Source organism: Podarcis cretensis, assembly GCF_951804945.1.
Source record: "Podarcis cretensis genome assembly, chromosome: 2".
Lineage (NCBI taxonomy): Eukaryota > Metazoa > Chordata > Lepidosauria > Squamata > Lacertidae > Podarcis > Podarcis cretensis.
The window spans coordinates 113,993,013-114,012,421 of NC_137171.1; the positions used below are offsets into that span (position 1 = coordinate 113,993,013).

The 19,409-nt window shown below is 42.8% G+C and overlaps 1 protein-coding gene across 1 annotated transcript in view; it reads right to left on the reverse strand.

Annotated features, from left to right (window-relative positions):
- Positions 1-17,226, reverse strand: part of LOC307207600 (vomeronasal type-2 receptor 26-like) — a gene marked incomplete at its 3' end in the record, with an annotated part of 39,429 nt that extends 22,203 nt beyond the window's left edge. The window contains exon 1 of the mRNA XM_079961567.1: positions 16,988-17,226. Within this exon, the coding sequence (XP_079817693.1) occupies positions 16,988-17,149 (162 nt within the window). The 5' untranslated portion in view covers positions 17,150-17,226. The remainder of the gene's footprint in view (positions 1-16,987) is intronic.
- Positions 17,227-19,409: the final 2,183 nt, after the last annotated feature.

The following is a 19,409-nucleotide window of genomic DNA, read 5'->3' on the forward strand; positions in this document are numbered from 1 at the left end:
TGCTAGCTCGGAGTTTATGTGCTTTCAGTTCATTTGGAAATGGGTGTTGGCAACAGGATTTTTCTCCCCAAGAAAAGGGAACATTTTCCCTCAAAGACCTGCGCTGGCTGTCAAGCCCTATTTTGTGTTGGGGGTTTGATATACAAAGCCTTAGATGGCTTTCGACCTGCTTAGCCGAAAGACCATCTCTCCCCATGTCATGCTGCCTACAATGCCAGTTCTGTTGGGGAGACACTGCTAGATGTTTCATCCTTGACAGAAGTTCAGAGGCCTGTAAACCAATGCAAGTAAAACAAGTGTACAATGTAAGTCACTGCACAAGCACATACAGAAACACGTCATTCCACTATTCCAAATTGCTTTCCCTTTTTTTTTTTTTGCTATATCTACACTATAATTAATTCTGGAATAGTAAATCCCCCACAATTCTCTTTCTTTTAAAAAGCTGGGGAACAATGTTCAGTTTCACGTTGGAGCCAGCTGCAAACAACAACAGCACCTTAGCCATATCTCATAGCCCTGTGGGCAGCTACACTGCAGACAGAGGGGGAAGCAGCGCCTTGTGTTTCATAGCTAGGCAGCTGCACAGGAGATGTCTGGCTGTGCACTAAATTTCCCTGTGCACCAGGAATTATGGTTCCCTGAAGCCAAGTGAGGACATCTTTGAGGTACAATTGATGAGGAAAAGACACCAGGAAAATGGGAGAGCATGGAATCACAGTTAAAAGTAGCAGTAGTAAATCATTCTCCACGTGGTGACATACATTACACCAGAAACAGATGGAGACTTGGAGAAATCACGCAGGTAGTCATTAGTAATGCCTACAGCTAAGACACCAGTGATGAGGTGGTCTCCTGGTCTATAATTATTAAGTGTGTCGTTTCGATCATTTATCACACCAAACTGGCATTTCCCCTTCAGCATCCCACAGGATGGATGGGGCATCAGTAGCAAAAGAATTAGGGAGAGTATGGTCATTTCATTGCCGTCTGCTTCTGCTGCTGCAGTCCCTTCTGCCCTGACTGCTCTCAGCTGCAGATCTGCTGCAGTGCCTTTTTAATCCAGATGGGAGTCCAGCAGTGGATTCTAATCAAGGAGCTCATATTTAAACCTCACCTCCTCCTAGTCCCTGCCTGCCCTGAATTTGAGCCCAGGCTCTCAGTGGCCCGAGAGATATTAATGCACCAACCTTTCCACATACAAAGTTTTTACATGTTGTTCTTCCTTCTGACTTCTTTGTTATTAGTTTCAGAGATAATATTTGGACAACATCCCAGAGCTTCTCAGAAGGAAAAAAGTAAAATTAATTACAATAGTTTTGATAATGATCATGGGCAGACTACACAGCAAAGTCTTGCTTCTCTCTGTGGCAGGTGTATAGCTGGGGAAAAGATGTTGATGAGACACTGCGGTGTGGCTTTGTGCACTGTCTACTTTCACAGCTCAAATCCCTGAGGTTGGAAGGGATGTTTGATCCTCCATTGCGTTAGGAAGGATTCAGATTTACAAAACACGCACTTCTTCTTTCTAAACTTTATGAACTTAACAAGTGGTCACATAGGAAGTCAAAACAGCCCAAAGTTTCCTACAACTTCCTAGAATGCCAGATAGTCTTTTCCAACCCTCAAAACAAAATAAAAGAAAAAAAATTCCTTCCAGTAGCACCTTAAAGACCAACTAAGTTAGTTCTAGGTATGAGCTTTCGTGTGCATGCACACTTCTTCAACTAACTAACCAACTAAGTTAGTTCTAGGTATGAGCTTTCGTGTGCATGCACACTTCTTCAACTAACTAACCAACTAAGTTAGTTCTAGGTATGAGCTTTCGTGTGCATGCTACTGGAAGGAATTTTTTTCCTTTTATTTTGTTTTGACTATGGCAGACCAACACGGCTACCTACCTGTAACTTTTCCAACCCTGTTACTCGCGATACTTTTGTACAAAATAATAATAATAATAATAATAATAATAATAATAATAATAATAAGGATAATAGGATAATAGGTATTGCAATGGAGTCACAATTCCTCAGTTCTTAGGGCACATTCTTTGTATGCAAAAAGTTCCTGAGGTCCAGCTCCGAGGGCCTTCTGGCAGTTTCCTTCTTGCGAGAAATGAGGTTACAGGGAACCAGACAGAGGGCATTCTTGGTAGTGGCGCCAGCCCTGTGGAATGCCCTCCCATCAGATGTCAAGAAAATAAACAACTATCTGACTTTTAGAAGACATAATATCCCCAGCCGATGTGGACAGACTTCTCCAAGCTGGAAAGCCCACCACTTGTCCTCTTGACCCGTGCCCGTCTTGGCTGATTAGAGTGTGTCCAGACGAGATGCGGCCCCCCCTGGGGGATATCATCAATTTCTCCCTTGGCACCGGGACATTCCCAGGGGAACTGAAGGAGGCGGTGGTGCGCCCGCTGTTAAAGGAAACATCATTCTTAGATCTATCCAATTACTGCCCGGTTTCGAATCTTCCATTCCTGGGTAAGGTGATTGAGAGAGCAGTTGCTAAACAGCTTGGTAGGTTTCTGGATGAAACATTGGCTCTGGATCCATTCCAGTCCGGCTTCTGCACTGGTCATGGGACCGAGACAGCTCTGGTCACCCTAACAGATGATCTCCACAGGCAGCTGGATCAAGGCGGGTTGGGGCTGCTGATTCTTCTAGACCTGTCAGCAGCCTTCAACATGGTCGATCACGAACTCCTGGACCACCGCCTTGCCGACGTGGGGATCCAGGACACAGTCCTTCAATGGCTGCGCTCGTTTCTCTCTGGTCGGGGACAGAGGGTGGCGCTTGGGGGGGGAATTGTCATCATGCCACGCCTTGGTGTGTGGAGTGCCTCAGGGTGCGATACTCTCCCCAATGCTTTTTAACATCTTTATGCGCCCCCTCGCCCAGCTTGTTCAGAGTTTTGGGCTGGGCTGCCATCAGTACGCTGATGACACCCAACTCTATCTGTTGATGGATGGCCATCCTGACTCAGCCCCAGACACACTGATCAGATGTTTGGAAGCAGTGGCTGGATGGTTACGTGAGAGCCGGTTGAAGTTAAATCCTTCGAAGACAGAGGTCCTCTGGCTGGGACGGGACGATATGGGATTGAGGGGGCAACTCCCATCTCTTGCGGGGGTGCAATTAGTGCTAGCACCGTCCGTTAAGAGTTTGGGTGTAATCTTCGATACCTCCCTCTCCATGGAGGCGCAGATTGCAGCTATAACAAAGGCGGCATTTTTTCATCTCCGCCAAGCGAAGCAGTTGGCTCCTTACCTCTCTCGCCCTGACCTAGCCACTGTGATCCACGCGACGGTCACCTCCAGACTGGATTATTGTAACTCGCTCTACGTGGGGCTGCCCTTGAGACTGACCCAGAAACTCCAGCAGGTGCAGAATGCCATGGCGAGACTCCTTACAGGATCCTCGCTGCGAGATCACATTCATCCGGTGCTATAACAGCTGCACTGGCTCCCGGTGGAGTACAGGATCAGGTTTAAGGTGCTGGTTTTAACCTTCAAAGCCCTATATGGCCTAGGACCCTTGTACCTAAGGGACCGCCTCTCCTGGTATGCCCCACAGAGGAACTTGCGGTCTTCAAATAAAAACATCTTTAAGGTCCCAGGCCACAGAGAGGTTAGGCTGGCCTCAACTAGAGCCAGGGCTTTTTCAGCTGTGGCTCCAACCGGGTGGAACGCTGTGTCACAAGAGACAAGGGCCCTGCAGGACTTGACATCTTTCCGCAGGGCCTGCAAGACAGAGCTGTTCCACCAGGCCTTTGGTCAGGGCGCAGCCTGACTCCCTCCTTGGCAATCTTACAGAACTAGTTTATGGTTGCCATCAATTTTGATTTTAATTAATTTTATAATGTTTTTTAAATGTTGCACTATTTTAGTGTTGTTTTTTTAAAAAATAAATGTTTATTAGCATTTTCAAAAACCACACAAAAACAAAAATTAGACAAAAAATAACCGAAATACAAAAATCCAAAACTTAAAAAACAATTTAAAAAGAACACATAAAATTTCAATTACTTATTTTCATTTAACTTGTTTCTCAGACCTCCTCACACCTCCCCATCCTGTATTCCAATTTAGATTATTAATTCAACAAATCCTTATATCCAAACTTAAACCTCAATACTTGTACATCATTACTCATTTTTAAACATTTTTCCTAAAGTCGACCAAAATTTCCCTTCCACGGCTTTCCCAAATTCCATACAGATAGCAAAACAAAATAAAAACAAAGCAAGTTATAGTTATGTACCCTTTGGATTCCCAGACTCCACCCACCCTTTTCCCAGTTTCAGTCCCCAACAAATGTTCATCAGTCTAGTGTACTGTTTAGCCTGGAGATCTCACGTCCGAGGGTCTTAAATCTCTTTCAGTTCCTCTCTGCTGGCCTTTTTGATAGTCCTTAATGTTAGACCCCAAATCTCGGAGAGGTTCCAGCCCAACAGGATCCATATTTTTTCCAGACAGTCCTCCATGCTTAAAGATAAAGCCTATGGGGTACTCCAAATCTTTTTTCATGCTCCTTTCAAGTCCAAATGTCCCCATGGCTCCAGCTTCCACCTTGATCAAATTTATAATCCTTCGGTTTTCAGATCCCCACATAAGAGGGTCTCTCAATTTTGCACTCTCCAATTCAGGTGAGACCTTCCACCTCAAATTTTTATTCTCCTTTGTCCTTCATGTCAGGCCACAAGTTGCAGCACTCCTTTAACATCTGCGAAATTACAGCTCCTCCTTCCTTTTCTTCAGGGGCAACATATGTCTCCTTCTCCATATTCTCATGGCTCTCAAATTTCTCTATCTGTCCAATTGTATGAGCTTCCTGCTTCAAGTCCTTATCAACTTCAACAATATTGTTTGCTGTTAAGACCAGAGTTGTGACGCTTGTAGCCAGAACATTGATTTCACCTTGTAACTTTCCAAAGAGAACAAATGTTCTTTCCAATTCAGTCAGAATTTTCCCTCCTCCAGCCATTCTTGTAATGTCCCTAAACCCCCTCTAGGGGGATTTTAGTTCCTTAATGTCTTTCAGCTCAAATCCAATAATCAAGTTAGTTTGTATCAGCCCTTACTGATTTTCAACAAATTGTAACACATATAACCAGCAGAAGCAACAGAAACAAAGTTCTCTTTTTCCTTCTGACAGCCGATTTGGCAGCTGTCAAACTCTTCAATACTTCATCAACAGGCTCTCTCGCGGGATGCCCCTGGGTCCGGGTGTGTGTGTGGAACTTTAGCTCCCAAAATTAATCTTTTATCCTCCAGTAAAATTTCTTTTAGTGTCAAACCATGAAGGTTAAAGTCTTTTAGAAAAAGAAAGAAAGGTTTCTCTCGACCTTAGATAGCAGGTTCTTTGCTTTAGATTGTTTACAAGGGGGGGGCGGACTTCCTTTTTAACCCTTCCCCGCTCGTCCTAACTCAAGAAAATTTTTCTTTAAATTCCAAATTCCATATTACTCACGGGTTGTTACTTTAGAATCCAATTGTTGCAAGGAAAAAGTCAGCGCTCTCCGACAATGGCTTGCGGCTTCACTCCGCAGAAGGAGCAGTTTACTCACGGCACCGCGCCACACCCCATCCCCTTTCCAGAGCCTTTAAAAAGGCTCCCTCGCAGCCTGGGGGGGCGTAAATGGTGCCCGCCGAGTCACCACATTCACAGGCATCCGCGCCTGTGATTTTTAAGGGTCCCCGCGTCGCCGCCGCGGACAAGACCTGATCCTGCAGAGCCGATTCCCTCCGGAGCTTGGAGGGAATCCGCCATTAGCCGATGGCGCTAACCCGGAAGTCCACTATTTTAGTGTTGTTAGCCGCCCTGAGCCCGGCTTTGGCTGGGGAGGGCAGGATATAAATTATTATTATTATTATTATTATTATTATTATTATTATTATTATTATTATTATTCCTTGAATGGGCCATTTGCCATAGAATGGGCTCCATCTCTGTTTATCATTATCTCGATGATTTCCTCTTTATGGCCCCACCTTCTTCCCCACCCTTGTCAACAGCTCATGGATGGTTTCGCCGCCATGACACAGGAATTGGGGTCCCTCTGGCCTTGGAATAAACTGAAGGCCCGGTTATTAAACTGATCTATCTCAGCATTGATTTAGATTTGGTGACACAGGCTTTCCGTCTTCTGTGGGAGGTTATTAGGCAGCACCTACATATTTAAAAGGTGACGTTATGCCAAGTCCAGTCACTTCTTGGTCACCTGAACTTTTCTTGCAGGGTGATAGCTCTGGGAAGAGCCTTCTGTGCACTTCTTGCACGGCTAACATTGAACTTGCAGTCACCTCATCACAGGGTCTGCCTGGGTAAGGCAGTTAAAGCGGATTTGGCGGTGTGGCTCAAATTCCTTTTGGAATACAACGGCATTTCTCTTTCATAGGATATTCTTGCCACTCAGCATGACCTCCAGGTGCACTCCAACTCGGCAGGTTCCCTTGGTTTCGAGGTCTATTTTAGAGGAAGGTGGTACGCAGAGCATTGGCAGGGTGCTGCTATCACCCCCGATTTACTTTCCTTGAATTTTTTCCTATTGTGCTTGCCATTCGCCTATGAGTCGAGGTTTTTAGGAATCATCGGTTAAGATTCTGGTTGGACAGTCAGACAGTAGACAATGTTATCAACCGGCAATCAGCACGCTTGGACCTAGTATTGGGGCTTCTGTGTGTGTTTGTGCTCCTTTGCTTGCAGGCCAACTTTTCCTTCACCGCCAGTTTCATCCCTGGGTTGGAGGACAGCAATGCTGATGCCCTGTCTTGCTTCTAGATGGAACGCTTCCATACCCTGGCTCCAGAGGCTTATCAGGACCCAGACCCTTTTCCAGACCATGTTTGGAATCTTGGCAGCGCAAAGTGATCCATGGAGTAATGGCTTCTGTATCGCCATCCACATTCTGATCTTATAAAAAGGCCTGGGAAGAATTTCTGACCTTCACTTCCAGCCACACACCCACAGCTTCAAGCAGGGGTCTTGTGCTGCAGTTTGGTGCCATGTGTGCCCGGTCCACCCCCTCAGCACCAAGAGATGGGCAGGTTCTGCAATATCTTGCCCATCGTAGATCCATTGGCAATGCAGCCAAGACCTTGACGGTCCAAGCAGCCAGTATTGCTTTCTTTTCCAAATGCTCATTCTCCACTGACCCATGCTTGGGTTTCTTAGTTAAGAAGGCAATGGAAGGATGGCATAGACTGAACCCCCCAGCTCCTGATTAGCACAGTCTCATATCCTTCAACATCTTAAAGCATATTTGGAGAATATTACCATCGATTTGGTGGTCCTGTTTAGAGTACAGACCAGTGACGGTGAATCTTTTAGAGACCAAGTGCCCAAACTGCAACCCGAAACCCACTTATTTATCACAAAGTGCCAACATGGCATTTTCACCTGTATATTTTTATGACTGCTGTTGTATTAAATAATCCTTCATAAAAATTACTGCATTACATTCTTCATTAAATTATCTTTCCATTGATATATAATTTTATGGTATTATAACTCAGTGCTTTTTTTTCTTAAAAAATGTTTAGGGGTACTCTCATTTCAACTGAGGAAGATCACCACTGGGGGGGGGGGGAATAAATACAGTTCAAATCGGGGGAAAGAAATACAGTGAATTTCTTCTCCCATTAAATTAACAAAATGTTATGGGGTATGCGTCCCCCTGTGTCCCCACAGAAAGAAAGCACTGGTATTACTCCAAAACAAAGTGGTGTTATGAGCCATCAAACCTCGGGAAAACATTTTTTTCCAGAAGGTTCCACAATTTTTGCCACTATTGAACACTGGAGGGCTGTACTAAGAGCCACCCTCTCCCAATTTGTAATTTGAGATAATAATATGTGCATGTGCACATACAAATAAATATAAATAAATAAATAAACCCAGCCAGATGGGTGGAGTATAAATATATTATTATTATTATTATTATTATTATTATTATTATTATTTGCCATCTCTTCTGCTGCCGTTTGATCGCAGTCTCCACGGAATGAATTTTTCTGTTGGCTTGCGTGGGAAAGCCCAGTGAACATGTAAACCCAGAAGCCCCTTCTTAGGTTGCCGTCTTTATATGCTTACTGACATGGGAGTTAATCCCTACTGAACTAAAGGCGGCTTACTCCAAAGTAGGAAAAACAGACTGGTGGGAGGCCCTGGCGCATCAAAAGTCAATGCCTGCTCATACCCTCAGTACTCACCAGGCCCTGTGGCCGCAGACTTTGGATGGTGCGAGCCCTCCTCCCCTCCTCAGCCCCCACCCCCAGCACAAGCTACAGCCCTGCTGGGGTGATGGCGTGCGTGCCCAAAGAGAGGGCTCTGAATGCCCTTTCTGGTTCGCCACCACTGGGATAAGTCATTCATCAGGAAAGCAGAAACACTTGAGCTGATGGAGTGATCTCCTTAGTGCTGTTTTCATTTCCACCCTAAGATCAGATCCTTCAAAACCGTATGGGCATTAGTTGAATAAAACCCAATATTGTTTTTTTAATGCAATTTTTATTAAATTTTTCTAATATGCATTTCAATATATTCATTTAGACATCCTTAAATCAATGACTTCCCTTCTTTTTCTATGGTTCATTTTGCATATCATAAATCACTGCATACTTTACATGAGCTAAACAATTTCCTCTGAATTACACCCAACAAAAAGGATTTCATTCCCAGCTTCCAGAAATAAAACACAAAGAAGCCCAGAAACAGAACTATTTATAATGGGACCAATAAGAATGTGCAAATCTTTCCTTCCAGTAATCCACAAGACTGTTTGAAGAAGCTGAGTTCTACCTGATAGCTTCCTTATTTGGTGGGGACCTCACTCTTTTTCCATTTTTGGGTAGCAAAACATGGACCGCAATAGTTGACACCTGGAATTTTTCCTCTGAATTATATCCAACAAAAAGGATTCTGTTTTTTCTTTTTGGAAAGGTACTTCTAAACATTTCCCCCCAATTCATTATAAATCATTTCCCAGCACTCTTTTGTCCTTTGAGAAGTCTACAACATATGATAAAACATACTCTAACCTCATTACATCTCCAACACTTATCTGATTAGGACTTACATATTTTAGCAAGTCTACTCGGAGTTAAATACCATCGATAAATCATTTTCAGGTAGTTCTCCTTCAAGGAATAACATGGAAAAACCAGTAATGTTAACATGATTCTACTTAGATTCAGATTGCAAAAGCTGGGATTGCAAATCTTTAAAGAAAAGATCCTATGGCCATCCCACTTTCATTATGTCCAAAGACCAGTTTCTTTTCTGATTCATGTGGAGGAAAGATGTTAGATTGGCATATTGGGAAAAGAACACTCAATTCACATTCATTGGTTGTATCATTGCAGAGGTATGCCAAAAAAAGACTAGATTTTTTAAAAAAGTTACGCCATTAGATATTCCTTTTTATTCAGATCTGGCCTCAGGACAATAATGTAGCACTTGGGGATAAAGATGCAACCCAGTAACCCCGAACTGGAGGCCAAGATAGAGAAGACCTGCACGGCTACCATATATTTCCCCTTGGTGCTCAGGTAGGCTGGCACAAAGGACACCCAAACACTGCAAAACACCAGCATGCTGAAGGTGATCAGCTGGGCTTCGTTGAAGGCCCCAGGCAGCTTCCTGGCTAGGAAAGCCACCGTGAAGCAGACGGCCGCCAGAAAGCCCATGTAGCCAAGGGCAGAATAAAACATGGCAACAGAGCCTTCGTTACATTGCAGAACGATCTGCCCCGGCTGGGAGTGCATGTCGGAGTCTGGGAAGGGGGGAGACATTCCCAGCCAGACCATGCAGATGCCCCCTTGGACACTGGAAAAAGACAAGACAATGGAGTTGGCCAAGCTCTTGCCCAGCCATTTCCTCATCTGGCTCCCTGGCTTTGTGGCCATAAACGCCACCACCACAGTGATGGTCTTTGCCAATAGGGAAGACACGGCCACGGAGAAGATGATGCTGAAGGCAGTTTGTCGGAGAAGGCAGGTCCACTTTTGGGGCCGACCGATGAATAAGAAGGAGGACAAGAAGGAGAGCAGGAGGGAGACGAGGAGCAAGTAGGTGAGGTCCCGGTTGTTGGCCTTGACTATTGGTGTGTCAAAGTGTTTAATGAAGATTCCCAAAAGAAAAAAAGCTGTCAGGAACAAAAACAGGGCAAAAGAAGCTAGGATCATCCCCAAAGGTTCTTTGTAGGACAAGAAATGTATAATCTTGGGGACACACTGATCTCTGTGTAGATTGGAATTCTGATCATCTGGACATTTGTTGCAATGCTTTGCATCTGAAAAACACAAGAGTGACTTCAGTGTTGCCAATATAAATATTATAGGCATGACATTCCATAGTCTACAACCTACCAACTACGGTAGTACCTCGGGATGCGAACAGGATCCGTTCCGGAGCCCCGTTCGCAATCCGAACAGAACGTAAGATGTGACAGCGCATCTGCGCACGCGCGGGTCACGTTTTGTTGCTTCCATGCATGCACCTGACGTCATTTTTACCGTCTGCGCATGTGAGAACAACAAAACCCAGAAGTAACGCGCTCCGTTACTTCCGGGTTGCCATGGAGCGCAACCCGAAAGCACTCAACCTGAAGCGTATTTATCCCGAGGTATGACTGTATATTATTCTGTGATTCTTATCTGATTACTGTATTTCGGGTGGTGGGTTTGCCTTGAAGCAATCATGGGCTATAGTTTGGGGTCAGCATATCCCATTGAGCTCCTTTAATGGGGCAAAAGCCCACTCCATAGGTACCAATGCCTAGAATTGAAGGTGATTTTCCACTATGAAAATGCATCTTTTAAAATATCCTTTCAGGGACATTTACCTTCCTGAATGGAGATTGTTCCTTCCATGCATTCAAAACAAGCATAGCAGCAAATTGATTTTCTCTCCTTAATGGCCTTGGCATATCCTGGACGACAGTTTTCGGTACACCTTGAAAGAGGCACGTTCTAGCCAAAATGAGAAAAAGCATCAAGCAGAAGATGTTAGGATTTTGTGGATAGGAGCCACAGAGTGCAGCTAGTATTGAATCATACAATGAGGTTAGAACTGCAGCATAAGATATGCAGGTGTAGTTTGGCTGCCGACAGGTCAAGTTCATAGTATTGCTTGGTCAGAGATATCTATTTTTTTTAAAAATAATATTTATTAAAGTTTCAAAAAAGTTACAAGAATAAAAGAAGAGGGAAAAGAAGAAGAAGCAAAAAATACAAAATACAAAAAAGTAAAAACAATTAAAAACAAATCAACCTTTCCATATCTTGACTTTCATTTACTTGTTTTCCTGACTTCCTCGCACCACTTTTTTGTATTCTAGTTCAATTAGTTATTTCAGCAAATCCTTTCCATTTTTGCTTTTATCTTAATAATTTATCTTAATATATTATAACTTTACATTCTCACCTGTTAACAACCCATCTTTAAATACTCCTTTATAACATTACTGCTAAAACCACATAACTTCATTCCAACATCCTTCTAACATTCCTTAATTCTACAATATTTCTGTAGATAGTCTTTAAATTTCTTCTAATCTTCTTCTACCGACTCTTCTCCCAGGTCTTGGATTCTGCCTGTCATTTCCGCCAGCTCCATGTACTCCATCACCTTCATCTGCCATTCTTCCCGGGTGGGTAGATCTTGTATCTTCCAATACTCTGCGATGAGTATTCTTGCTGCTGTTGTGGCATACATAAAAAAAAGTTCTATCCTTCTTTAACACCAATTGGCCGACCATGCCCAGGAGAAAGGCCTCTGGTTTCTTCAGGAAGGTATATTTAAATACCTTTTTCATTTCATTATAGATCATCTCCCAGAAAGCCTTAATCTTTGGGCACGTCCACCAAAGGTGAAAGAATGTACCTTCAGTTTCTTTACATTTCCAACATTTATTATCGGGCAAATGATATATTTTTGCGAGCTTGACTGGTGTCATGTACCAACTGTATATCATTTTCATAATATTCTCTCTTAAAGCATAACATGCCGTAAACTTCATACCTGTGGTCCATAACTGTTCCCAGTCAGCCAGCATAATGTTGTGTCCCACATCTTGTGCCCATTTTATCATAGCAGATTTCACCATTTCGTCCTGAGTGTTCCATTTCAACAGCAAGTTATACATTCTTGACAGAATCTTAGTTTTGGGATCTAACAGTTCTGTTTCTAATTTTGATTTTTCCACCTGGAAGCCAATTTTTTTGTCCAATTTGTATGCCTCCATTATTTGATAATAGTGAAGCCAATCTCGCACTTTGTCTTTTAGTTTTTCAAAGCTCTGCAATTTCAATTTATCTCCCTCTTGTTCCAAAATTTCCCAATATTTCAGCCATTTGGCCTCCATATTGAGTTTTTTCAGAGCCTTCGCTTCCATCGGTGACAACCACCTTGGGGTTTTATTTTCAAGTAGGTCTTTATATCTTATCCAGACATTAAACAATGCTTTCCTAACAATATGGTTTTTAAATGCTTTATGTGCTTTGACCTTGTCATACCACAGATATGCATGCCACCCAAATACATTATTGAAACCTTCTAAGTCCAAAATGTCTGTGTTTTCAAGAAGCAGCCATTCTTTCAGCCAGCAAAATGTGGCTGATTCATAATAAAGTTTAAGGTCTGGCAGGGCAAATCCACCTCTTTCTTTTGCATCCGTTAGTATTTTAAATTTTATTCTAGGCTTCTTGCCCTGCCAGACAAATCTGGAAATATCTCTCTGCCACTTCCTGAAGCAATCCATTTTATCCAAAATTTGCAGTGTTTGAAACAAAATCAACATTATTGGCAATACATTCATTTTTATCGCAGCAATACGGCCTAGCAATGAAAGCTTCAAATTTGACCATATTTCTAAATCTTTTTTCACTTCCGTCCAGCATTTTTCATAATTATCCTTAAATAAATTCGCATTCTTAGCTGTCATATTAACCCCCAAGTATTTCACTTTCTTAACCAATGTTAATCCTGTCTCCTTCGGGAACCTCTCTCTCTCTCGATCACTGTTAGGTTTTTCTCTAAAACCTTAGTTTTTAACTTATTCAACTTAAACCCTGCAACCTGACCAAATTCTTGAATCAGTTCCAATAGTCTTTTAGTACTAGATTCTGGCTCCTGTAATGTCAATACTAAGTCATCTGCAAATGCTTTCAATTTGTACTGTTTGGCTCCGACTGGTCCAATTGGTCCCTTCTAATCATATTTAAAAGGACCTCCAGGACCGATATAAAAAGCAATGGGGAAATTTGCTTGGTCAGAGATATCTAAGAGAATAAGATGTGATTAATTATTTGACCCACCTGATTGAACCATCTGGGCCACACAATGACATTTCGGTCAATGGCAAACTTGATTTTCTCTGGAGATGCTGGTCTCTCTACACTCCCAACTTTCAACCCAACAAGGGAATTATTGGGAAACGCCACCCAGTTGACAATGTCAAAGTCAGCTGCCAGCTCCCCATTCTCATCCCAATAAGCTCCGTCCATGGAAAAGTTGTAAAGGTGGAGGTTTCTTAGGAAAGAGTGCAGCTAAAATGGTACAAGAAAACACACCCACAATTAGCAAACGAGGAACAAAGTAGCGTACATCAGCCTTGCCCACTTGGAACTCTAGTCTCTCAAGGTGCAGTCCCAGAGACTATTCCAGAATCACTTAAAAGTGTGAGGCACTGGGAATTTGACAAAATGGGCTTGCCTCAATTGTGGGTTCAAAACATCTCCACCAACCCCCCCTGAATATGTCCTCAAATTAGAATTTAATTTTTGACTGACGGTTCAATGGTGAGAATGTGCCAGAGAAATGATCATACCTGCCACGGTTGTAGTCTTTGAAGGTCCATCTTTCTGCTTCCCATCATGGCCATCTGGCTTGGTTTGGATGAGTATACAGCACTCAGGACACTTGCCACGGCTTGGAGAGTGCTGTAAATACTGTAGCTGTCTTGAGAAAGCGTTCTCTCAGTAAATTCTAGTGACAAGGTCCCCAGTTCTCCTCTCTCTCTACATCTCTTCTGGACTCTTGCAGAATTCTTTGAAACAGAACACATAAATGTCATATCCATAAGCTGGCGGGTTTCAAGGGCATATGGATCAAATGTTTCATATCTTGTCCTCCTCTTTATCTGGATTAAGAAGGACAAAGAAACAGGGAGACACTGGGGATCCCCGTTAGATGCCATACTTATACTGACATCCTGCAAAGCTGTTGTGACCCAAACTTTCCCCACTGTTATTTTAAGGGTATTTTCAATGTATGTCATAAACCCCGCGAGAAGTAAAGTGGATCGAAAATCTGCATGGTAGACAACGACATTGACTTGTCTCTCCGTGAGAAATGATACCAGGTGCTGTGGGTTAGAAATATCAATTTCTGTGAGACTTTTTGAGAATGCCACACAAATATCATTCTTTGTGACCGCAGCTGTGAAGGTCCTCATGAACCTTTCTCCATTGTTATTGTCTGGAGCAATGAGACCGATCCACGTCCATTTGAAATGCAGGAGCAATTTGACCATAGCCAGGTGAGGAGGTTCTTGTTTCGGGACCATCCAGTAGAGGAAAGGGAACTGAGTTTTATCAGTAAATTCACCACTAACAAAACCGTAGCTGACCTAAGAAAAGAAAGAAAGAGTTTGTTTTTTTCAGGACCAAGTACAAATATGTATTAATATCTATTTAATAACTGGGAACATATTCACCATGATGATTGATTAGGTGTCTGGGAAGTTGAGAGCCCATATTTCTTTTTATTTAGTTAAAAGAGTTATGATGGGGTTGTTTAATTTTGGATTTTGCAAAGTAGGCTGTTTTTAATTTGAACGGTATTTGCTTTTTTTGAGAAGCAGATGTAGTAATTTTGTACACTCCTAGGGGGCAAAAAGTTAGTGAAATAAAACTTCGAAATTAATAATAACAAAGGCACAGATATCAAAAAAGGAAGAAGGAGTGGAAAAAATAGAGTTAATAGAAGTTATAAATGGGCCTGGGGAAAATATTCGTGAGAGGAATTGAGGCAATTTATAGGAGGCAAAGGGACGCAGGTGCCGCTGTGGGTTAAACCACTGAGCCTAGGACTTGCCGGTCAGAAGATCGCGGTTTGAATCCCTGCGACGGGGTAAGCTCCCGTTGCTCGGTCCCTGCTCCTGCCAACCTAGCAGTTTGAAAGCACGCCAAAGGGCAAGTAGATAAATAGGTACTGCTCCAGTGGGAAGGTAAACGGCGTTTCCATGCACTGCTCTGGTTTGCCAGAAGCAGTTTAGTCATGCTGGCCACATGACCCGGAAGCTGTACGCTGGTTCCCTTGGCAAATAAAGCGAGATGACTGCCGCAACCCCAGAGTCGGTCACGACTGGACCTAATGGTCAGGGGTCCCTTTACCTTTACCTTTTATAGGAGGCAAAAGGCCAGACATATCATCAACGGCAGGGTGTCAGGAAACATAGAGATTTCAAAGGGTATAAGTCAGGGATGCCTGCTTTCCTCTTTATTATTTATTATGGTATTGGAAATTTTAATGAGCAAGCTTAGAAAAGATAAAAAATAAAAGTTTGTGGTCGGGGAGAAAAGTTACAAAGTTAGAGACTTCACGAATGATTTAATAATAACCACTGAAATTCCAAAGAAGATATTCCTAAAGTGATAGAATCCATAAAAGAATTTGGACTACTAGCTGGTTTAAAATTAAGCTATAAGAAAATAAATCTACTAGTCAAAAACATGGGAGTTGAGGGGTGGGGGAATGAATTACAAGAAATATTGGGTTTGGAAATTAAGAAAAAAGTAAAGTACCTAGGCATCTGGCTAACAGCAAAATCCATCAAGCTGCGCCACAAATCCAACTCAATAGTGTAACATTGGAAAATGTGGATCACTTCTCCTACCTAGGCAGTTATCTTTCCACAAGGGCCAACATTGGTGCAAAAATACAGCATCACCTGAGCTCTGCGAGTGCAGCTTTCTCACGATTGAAGTGCAGAGTGTTTGAGGACTGGGACATTTGCGGGGAAACAAAAATGCTTGTTTACAAAGCTATTGTACTACAGACCTGACTATATGCTTGGGAAACATGGACCACTTATAAACGCCATCTCCAACTCCTCGAAAGATTCCATCAATGGTGTCTCCGAAAAATTCTACACATCACTTGGGAAGACAGGTGAACTAATATCAGTGTACTGGAAGAAGCAAAGATCAGTGTTGAAACAATGATTCTTCAACATCAACTTCGTTGGACTGGTCATGTTATGTGGATGCCTGATCTTCCAAAGCAACTACTCTGTTCCAAACTTAAGAATGGAAAGCGTAATGCTGGTGGTCCACAAAAGAGGTTTAAAGACTGTCTTCCATAAACCGTGAAGTATTATGTATGTAATGTATTGTGTTGCATTTGTAAGGTATTGGTTAAGTTTTATGTAAATTGATGTATAATAAAGATTTTTTTTCAAAAAATGGTCTTCTGTTCCACCTACCTACAAAAAGACTTTCAGATGCCCTATTTATTGAGTATTCATCCTGGTTGCTTATGTAATTTTAGGGAGGTTATAGCACCAATCCAGTCGGGTAAACCTATAACCCTGGGAACACCCACTAGTCCTTTCTGCTGCCATTACTGTCTAATGTGTCACCAAAGGCCAGGGGTCTTACATGGGTGGTCTCCTCAGGAGCTGGGGAACAGACTGCTCAGTTCCAAGTCTCCAGCCTGGCAGCTTAGTCCCACCTCCCTTCTGCTCTGCCAACACTGTTAATAAAAAATCAGTAGCCTAGACCTGGTAGGCGAATTGTGCATTCACACATGCAGAATATTGGTTTTCCTGATTATAATGTTAGCGCTCTGTCCTGTTTTCTAATGTTCCTTTCACTTGCTGCATTACAGTACTACAGCTTTCTGACCAATATTTCAGTGTTATGTTGCACTCAGTTTCATATATCGTGCAATACAGAAATAGGCTCAGCCCCCAACCATACCTGTGGGATTTTATAAATGCTCAGAATGGTTGAAATCAGGTTGGAAAGAGCAGAGTCACCTCCTTCTAGAACGGCCAGCTGTTTATTCTGTCTTTCACAGATGTAGTTTGGAACATTCTTCTGCCCACCAGACAGCAGGTCTAGCACAGCTTCATAAGTCATTATTGCATTAAAATAACTCTCATAGAGGTTATATCCCAGGGTGATGTTGGGCAGGAGCCTGGGATTCCGACTGATTTCTTGAATGGCAAGCAAGAAGGTCAGGATGTGCCAGTACCTTTGATCGTATATGCTGCAGCAAAATAGATGTCATCAGATTTTTCATTCTGCAGTCAGTGAAAGAGTGTTAAAGTTAGTGCATCTTTTTATATAAGAGCATGGATAACTAGGAGAAATATTTGAATTTTACTGCAGCAACTCTAGGAAGGCCAGCTCGGAGTTTATGTGTTTTCAGTTCATTTGGAAATGGTTGTTTGGCAACAGGATTTTTCTCCCCAAGAAAAGGGAACATCGGCCGTCAAAGGTCTGCGCTGGCTGACAATTAATTGTCAAGCCCAGTTCTGTGTTTGGGGTTTGATATGCAAAGCCTTAGATGGCTTCAGAGCTGCTTATCTGAAAGAGCACCTCTACCCATGTCATGCTGCTTATAATGCGAGCTCTGCTGGAGAGACACCTACTAGATGTTTTATCCTTAAAGGAAATCCAGGGGCCTATGAACTGATGCAAGTCAAACAAGCGTACGATGTAAGTCGCTGCACAAGAACGTACAGAAACACCCCCTTCCACTATTCCAAATTGCTAGTTTCTTTTTTTGCTATAGCTAGAATATAATTAATTCTGGAATAGCAAATTCAACGCAATTCTCTTTTGTTAAAAAAGCTGAGGAACACTGTCCAATATCTCACTGGAGCCAGCTGCAAACAATAGCACCTTAGAGCCGAAGCCCCATAGTTGCCTTTGACTGGACTTAACCATCCAGGGGTCCTTTACCTTTACCTTTACACTACAGGCAGAGGGGGAAGCAGCGCCTGGTGTTTCATAGCTACACAGCTGCATGAGAAATTTCTGGCTGTGCACAGATTTCCCTGTGCACCCAGAAATGATGGTACCCCTGAAGCCAATTTAGGACATATTTGAGGCAAAATTTAGCAGGAAAAGAAACCAGAAAAAAGGGAGAGCATGGAATCACAGTTGAAAGTAGCAGAAGTAAATCTTTCTCCACATGGTGACATACCTTTCATCAGTAGCAGATGGAGACTTGGAGAAATCATGCAGGGAGGTCAAAGCTGAGCCTGCAGCTAAGACACCAGCGATGAGGTGGTCTCCTGGCCTATAATAATTAAGTGTGTCATTTCGATCATCTATCACACCAAATTGGCATTTCCCCTTCAGGGTCCTACAGGACGAATGGGGCATCATTAGCAAAAGCATTAGGGAGATTATCATTTCACTGTTGGCTGCTGCTGCACTCCCTGACTGCTCAAGGAGCTGATCTGCTGCAGTGCCTTCTGGTTCCGGATGGGAATCCAGCTGTGGTTTCAGAAATAAAGGAGGTAATATTTAAACCTCACCTCCACATAGTTCCTGCCTGCCCTAAATTTGAGCCCAGGCTCTCAGTGGCCCCAGAGATATTAATGCACCAGCCTTTCCACATTGGGTAAACAGAGTTTTTATGTTTTGTTCTTGCTTCTGACTTCTTTGTTATGAGTTTCAGAAATAAAGTCCCCAGAGCTTTTCAGGGGAAAAAAAATTAAAATTACAATCATTTTGATAATTACCAAGAGCAGAATAAACAACAACGTTTTGATTCTCTCTGCAGCAGGTGTATAGCTGGAGAATATGTGTTTATGAGACTCTGCGATGTGGCTTTGCACACGGTCTACTTTCACAGCTCAAATCCCTGAGGTTGGGAGGGGTTGCTCAATAGTCCACCACATTAGGAAGGATTCAGACTTACAAAACATGTACTTGTTCTTTCTCAACTTTATGAATGTATTAAGCTTTATGAATGTATTAAGTCAAAACAGCGCAAAGTAGCCTAGAAGTTCCTAGAATCCCAGACAGTCTTTTCCAACCCTGTTATTTGAGATACAGTGGTGCCTCACAAGACGAAAAGAATCCATTCCGCGAGTCTCTTCGTCTTGCGGTTTTTTCGTCTTGCGAAGCAACCCTATTAGCGGCTTAGCGGATTAGCGCTATTAGCGGCTTAGCGGATCAGCTGATAAGTGGCTTAGCGGCTTAGCGGATCAGCTGATAAGCAGCTTAGCGGCTTAGAAAAAGGAGGGGAAGGGAAAAAACCCACAGGAACTAGCAAGACATTTTCGTCTTGCGAAGCAAGCCCATAGGAAATTTGTTTTGCGAAGCACCTCCAAAACAGAAAACTCTTTCGTCTAGCGAGTTTTCCGTCTTGCGAGGCATTCGT